Here is a 7,044-nt window from a genome sequence, read left to right on the forward strand (position 1 = left end):
TCACAGAGACTCTGCTTCAGTAGATTCCATCCAACTTAAATATTTTGTGAGCCTATAGTGGCTGTTATTGGGGGGGGAGGGAGGGAGGGGGTCGTATTTGGTTGTTCTTTATCTGTTGGTATTTTAAACATGGGTTTTAAAGGTCTGTTAGTCGTCCACGAGTAGGAACTTTGTATAAAAATCACACCTTACACAGAAGCTTTGATGTCCTCGCTAGTGCTCTCTACTTCTCCTTCTCTCTTTGCGGTGTTTCCAAAACGGTAAAGACATTTTCTATATTTCTACCGCTTCAGTAGCTTCAACCGCGTGTATGTACATATGAATATATTTGCATAGACTTTGCTAGGTATCCCTAAAAACAAGCAATGTGTTGATTCTCAGTGGATCTTTTTTGCATTATACGAGTGTGAATTTGTTTCAGTGCAGGGGTTTAGCCGGGCGCCGCGGTGACGGCCGACATGTTTCAGTACAAATATTTTATGCTCGTGTTGATGGTGTGTGCACTTTCTCACTCACAGAGGCCTGCTTGGTTGTGGTGTCATCATATTCTCTTGCCACACTTTGATAAAAAAAAGAAGAAGAAAACGAAAAAAAAAAAAAAAGAACCCCACGATCAAAGTTTAAATCACGACCCGGCACGACCCACAGACGAGCGACAGATTTCACCTGTTTACACGTTGAAATTGGCTAATAAGTGCTGTGTCGGTGTTTTTAGTACAAATGTGTTTATTTACAAGTGTGTGTATACGAGTGTGTGTTCACAAGTTCTCTAGTCTACAAATAGAAATTGACCTTTATATCCTTGATGATGTTTGTATTCTCTCGTAAACAAACGTGGCGCAGTGACGCCACCACTCGGTCGCTAGTGTTAAGAATCTCACATTGGCTCCTTTTAGCGAACTTATAATCTCACATTTGCTAACTATAGAGTTTACAGTTGTTGTGAAACGTTTTTACCGACTTTGATGGACAACGGCACGCTTCTCACTTTTTCAATTTTTGCTGGCATACACTGCAGCTCGTCCTTTTTACCCGCTGTAGCTAGCGAAGCTAACGGCGGCTGAGCTAGCCGGCCTTTAATTGTACAAGAACTCTCTGCAAATGGAAAAATCCTGCGAGAAAGAACCCGCAAGAACAGACTGTTATTTCATTCTTAAGATTATAGTTTTCGCTTTGTAGGCTTCACGTTGACGAGCGACATGTTCTGTGTTCCTCACACGAGTCCAGCTAGCGGCTAGTTTGGTTTTTGATCAAAACTGATTTGGGTCTTTCAGCACAGTCTATAACTGTTGATTCAATATTTTCAGACAAAAAGAAAAATGAATGGTTTCTTAAACTCGTGTTCATTGACATGCTAATCGTTAGCGAAGCATGCTAATGTTTGACACAACATCTAAGTATCTAAAATTGAAAAATAAACGAATGGTGCAGATGTCATGCTAAGCTTGTGATGCTAAACTCGCCCAATAGAATACGCTAACTACTGACTGTACTAGTACGTTTTGCTAGCTCCTACTGCGTAAATGAGTAGCTAACTAAAAGGATTACATGTTTCAAGCATTGGTTATCGAGCAGAACACGCTCATGAAGAAACTAGTTACTAGCTGAACATGTTAGCCGCTGAGGCATAAATTAGCTAGCTAGCGAAGCGTACTTTTAGATTTAGCTAGCTGGACTCGCTCATGTTCGACGCATTGGATTAGTGTGCTTGACATTCTCACGGTTGAAGAATTAAGCTACCAGCTGGACATGCTAGCTACTGGAGCATCAGTTAATAAGGATGTGCTAATGGTTTAAAGCATAGTTTAGCTAGCTGGACAGGCTAATGGTTGAAGCTCATTGTCACATTATCTCTTCGCCCACAAATCATTCACTCGTTCAACAAACTTCAGAAACCAAGTCCAGAATTAGTAAAAAATCCCATTTTTCATGTCCATTTTTTTTCCTCTTCAAACGAATTCGCCGGGTGCAGATGATCGGCTACAACGTGACGCCGCCGCCGCGCTCGGCTTCTGCTTCCTTCACGCGCGGGAAGAGTTCTGTCAATCCAGCAGTGTAGTCACATGACAATCGATATGAGAAATGCACCCTGTTTCTTGTTGTGAACAATGTTCTTTAGAGTTTTACTATTTTTGAATTACTTTGTGCTGGTGACAGTTCCATTGTCTCTTCTGATGATGTTTTTGGATTTTTTTTTTAAACTGCTCTGAGTGTGGACAGCCAACAGTCTTCTTTTTACACCACCATAAACATAGTCGCTGGTTTCCTTTTTTGTTTGGAACAACTTGCTGAAAATTGCACGATTTTGTGGTATTCGCAATGGAAATGAAGGAAACACCAGTTAAATGCTGCAATTTTAAATATAGAATATATTTATAAAACAGGAACCATCATGGATTTGACAAGTGTAGATGCATGTGAGGAGGGAACCTTCCTAGCGCTCGGTAACGACGAACCACGTGCATCACAAACTCAGAATAATGTAGCATATGAAATACTAAAGAGGAAATTTATAGCTAATATATTGTGTTGAGCTAGTCTGCTTTGGGTTTTGTTGTAAAGATGTTTTGTTGTTTTTGAGAATGATATACAGTTTGTGTATATTTTCATATACAAAGTATGCACTGATATGTTATTGAAATTCTATACCGCTTTTACAAAAAAAGTGTTTGTTGTACCAAAGTATCCAAGTCCCTTGAAACCTTCTCCTTTTTGCGTATGTTTTACCGTATTTTATATATTAAATGACAAACGAGTGAAATGAAACGCCTCTTTATTGTGGACAAACATGGCCGACCGACGCTCGAGTCTCTTCTTTCCTCGTGTTCACGTGCTTTCCACGAGCATGTGACGCTTCATGAAGCCTCGTTGTGAGGGAAAACTGAAGGGCACCTATGAAGGTGGCAACTTTGAAAAACTGTTTTAATAAAACCTCACATGATTTTAAACTGAGTGCCACAAACTGAGCTCCAAAGATGGAGCTTCATGAAGTTTCATTACATCTAACAAGCGGTCACTACATTTATTAAACCTGGTAAATCTTGATTTTAAGATATAAAATTAGGATCAGGAGAATTCTAAAACTGTAGATCAGACTCATGGCCCTTTGAATGTTTTATGAGGCCCTTATGAGGTCAACAATAATGTAGAAACTAATATTTTATTGAGTTCTTTTAATCCATTACTAGTCTCTAAATATGGCTAATTTTGTTTTCTCAACTTGTCATTTTTGTTTATTGCTCCTCAAAAAGATTGAAGTTAACTTAATTTTTTTTTTTTTTTTAATAATAGTCATTTCCCATCAGATAATAAAATACTCATAACGAAACAAATAACTCTGGTTGATTTTTATAACTTGATTTTACATTTACTTCATGGCCCCTCACAACTGCCACTGTATCAATTGTGGCCCCTGAGAAAACTTAATAGCCCACCATTGCTGCAGGCGGATGGAGGATGGCGCCCTCTGGTGGAGCGCTTTGGTCAGAACAAGAACACAAAATGGTATAGAAAGTACTTGTCTATAAACCACTAAATATCGATCTTCATAGTTGTTTATTGTGTTTTTAGATCGAACATAAAAGGATAAATAATCTTAACACGCATAATGACGTTTGATCAAGTCTGTAAACAAATTAATTAAGAACGTTTAAAAAAAGAAAAACTTCAGTTGTCAAAGTGCTGCCCCCTGCTGAGCACTGGGAAAATGACGCTTCATGAAGCCTCGCACACATCTTTAAATAATTCTGATTTCACATCAACTTTACTAAATAGCGCCACCAGCAGGTGGAGGACACGCACGGAGAGGAAAACAAAAAGCATTCGTAGTAATAAAGGATCGTCTGTATAAAAACAAAAATCATCGTCGTCGTCATCATCGCTGCATAGTTTCCAGGATTTTGTTCAAAGTTCTCGAGGTTCTACCACCACCAGCGCAGGCGGGGAGAGGGGAGCGTGGGGCGGGGGGGCACGTCGAACACGACGTCCTGCCCCTGAACCGTGCAGATGTAGTAGAGGTTGAGGCCCAGCATGACCAGGATGGGGAAGTAGGAGAAGCCGAAGCCGAGGCCTCGGATGCTGCTGCCCAGACACAAGCACAGCCAGTAGATCAGCCTGAACACACACACACACACACACACACACACACACACACACACACACACACACGTTAATGGAGGCCACAAACTATGACGATAAAGATGTTCTGCTCTCTGAACTGGACCGACCTGCCGAAGGCGAAGAGGATGGTCAGCAGCGGGACCAGCTTCAGCAGGTCGTGGCTGAGGTAGGACGCCATGACGGCCAGCTGCAGGAAGTACAGGAGGAAGAGGTTGACCGACTCGTTCACGTAGTGCCAGTGCACCAGCACTTCCTTTTTGGGCTGCGTGTTCTGGTAGAGCGGCAGCATGTTGCAGTGGCGCAGCCGGGCCACGCCCAGGACCAGCACACCTGTCAGAGAGAGAGGCGGAGTCAGAGAGAGGCGGAGTCAGAGAGAGGCGGAGTCAGGCGTTACCGAGCAGGACGGGGATGACGGCGAAGAAGGAGCAGCGCAGCGCGTAGAGCACCCTGAGGGGGGCGCTGTGGAGCAGAGGGGCGTCGAAGGGCAGCAGGGTGAAACCCCCCCACACCAGGAGCGGGAACAGAACCGCGGAGGCCGCCGTCGACAGACAGACTCGGACTTTCTCGCTGCACAACGACCCGCAGTAGTCTGCGGAAACAAATGCAGTGTCACGTCATGTACAGCAGGGGGCGATTCTTGATGCTTTTTTTTGCCTAAAGATATTAAGTGAAGAGATGATGCTCCTTTGAAAATGTTATTATCATGTTGTTTTTGTTTATCTTAGTGTGGTTATGTCAAAATTATTGAAGCCTTTGTTGTGTTTATTTAGAGCGATCCTTCAATACTTTTGGAAAAGTATTATAATAGTATTACCTAGAAAATAGTTTACTGTTACTTTATCTGGTTTATAAATGTATAAAAGTTGCATGTACAGCCTTTCACACAAAAAAAGATACATTTACTAGACATAAAAGAAAATTAAATATACATTTTTTCCCATTTTATATATATATTTTTTTAAAGAAGGTCAAAACACAAGTCAATATCAAGATGCGACACTCAAAGTTTGTTGAAGAACAAGCGTGTGTGTTGTGTGCACACACATACATACACTCAGCACTCACAGTACTTGTCGTCTTCTTGGACCACGCCGGGGTCCAGCTGGTACCCCCTGCTGAGCGGCTCCAGCTGAGGCTCCTTCTCGATGAGCAGCCGACTCTCCTCCGGAGGATCTTCGCTTCTGCGACGCACGATGGTGACCTGAGGTGTGAAGTTCATCGCCGACTTCGTCCAGTAGGACTTCTCCTCCTCCTCCTCTTCTTCCTCCTCCTCTTCCTCTTCTTCATCGTCGGCCAGAGAGCCATCTTTTTGGCGCTCCACCTGGATCACCTCGTCCCTCCACTTCTCTACCTCCGGCATGCTCTCCCTCCAGCGGCTCTTCCTGTCATCCCTCTCTCCTCCTCCGTCCTCGGCCTCCTCGCTCTTCAGCAGGTGTTTGTCTCCGGGCCAGGGCAGGGTCGCGGCCTCCAGGTGAGCCGAGACGCTCATCTCTTCCTCGTCTGGAGCTTCATACAGTTCCTCCTCGTCCTCCCTCCCTCCCCCGGTCCGTGTCTTCGCAGCAGGTGAAGGATCCATCTCTCCGTTCACACCTTCATTTTACTTCCTGTGAAGGGGAGAGTTTCTGGGTCAAAGTGCTGCGTTTATGGAAGGCGTGTCGCAGCCTGATCGATAATCTTTGATTCTCTGCTGCCTCACGACAAATATACATTGATCCTCAGCAGAAACACAAATGTGTAATATAACTATTATATATACTCGTTAATAACACTTGTTTTTATCGTTTCTGCAAATAGATGTTTCTTTCATTTGACCATTGATTTTCTTTAATTTATACATTTAGTGTCATCTTTGTTTTCTAACCTATTTCATGGATATTATTTACTTGTATTTAACTAAAGTGTAAGTAAGTAAGTAAGTCATTTTTACTGGTATAGCGCTTTTCCAGACCAGGGTCAAAAAGCGCTTAAACAATCAAAACAATACTCAATAAAGTATATACTTTTATCATTTGTATGGGTATAATTATTAAAAAATAAAAACATAATAAGTATGTACAGTATATATTAAATAAATGAACTATTTATTATGGGATACATGTGTTTTAAACAAGGTTAATATAAATAAACGATAGGAATTATATGAAAATTAATGGTGTGTATCATTAAATATAATGTGACTAATGAAATAAATGCATTAAGGAAATAAAAATGATAATAACGTTTTAATGTTTCCGTGAATAAACAGATGATGATTAATAAATCAATTTAAAATATCATGAACCGAGTGACGCATGAAACATTCTTACATTCCTAGTTTGACTCACGACTATTTGATAAAGACAGTGGTTGCTCAAGTCTGGAGGAAACAATATTGTTTTGAAGGCAGAAAACAACTATTACTAACTATTATTCCAACCACACCTCAACACAGTCACTCCCAGAAACATGGTCGTAAAAGGTTTAAACGTCTTAAAAATAAACCATAGTTCAGAGTTTAATGACTGTACGTCATAATAAGACGGATCTTCTGAGCAGGTGTAGTTTTATTGTCTTACCTCGTCAACAGAGAACGTGTTCGGGCCGACAGTCAAAGTTCGGGAACTGAATAAACAAACAAACACGAGTCAACGAGAGGAATTCAAAGTTGTGTTTCCAGGACGTGTTTGACTCAACACACCTGACAGGTGTTCGCTCGCCTCACAACTTTACTGTGACTCGTCTATGGCTGGACTTTTTGCGACAAACGAAAATAGAAATAAAAAACTCACCAGCGGGCGAAACTCTCTCCAGAGGCCTCGAAAGTTTTAGATTTCCGGATCCGTGCTCACCTGGAGCGGCTGGACCGGCGGGACGACTTCGCTCGACGCTGCGTACTGTCCGTGACGTCATCACGCTCAATGCTTTTCGACGTCATCCAGCTCTCAA

At 42.0% G+C, this 7,044-nt stretch overlaps 1 protein-coding gene across 3 annotated transcripts; it reads right to left on the reverse strand.

The window, feature by feature from the left end:
• Positions 1–492: 492 nt before the first annotated feature.
• On the reverse strand, positions 493–7,044 carry tmem79a (transmembrane protein 79a). Of its 3 annotated transcripts, none has more exons than XM_087786644.1 (6): positions 6,888–7,044; positions 6,675–6,720; positions 5,179–5,723; positions 4,514–4,708; positions 4,227–4,449; positions 493–4,113 (listed from the first exon to the last, which is right to left on the reverse strand). In XM_087786644.1, the coding sequence occupies exons 3-6, from the start codon at positions 5,693–5,695 to the stop codon at positions 3,921–3,923; spliced, it is 1,128 nt and encodes a 375-aa protein (XP_087642770.1). In that variant the 5' UTR covers positions 5,696–5,723; positions 6,675–6,720; positions 6,888–7,044; the 3' UTR covers positions 493–3,920. The 3 variants fall into 3 exon arrangements, with proteins under 3 accessions (XP_087642770.1, XP_087642772.1, XP_087642771.1); XM_087786646.1 differs by having other exon boundaries at positions 5,185–5,723; positions 6,888–7,041; XM_087786645.1 differs by having other exon boundaries at positions 6,797–6,933.

Source organism: Callionymus lyra, chromosome 3 (genome assembly GCF_982586985.1).
Source record: "Callionymus lyra chromosome 3, fCalLyr1.hap1.1, whole genome shotgun sequence".
NCBI lineage: Eukaryota > Metazoa > Chordata > Actinopteri > Syngnathiformes > Callionymidae > Callionymus > Callionymus lyra.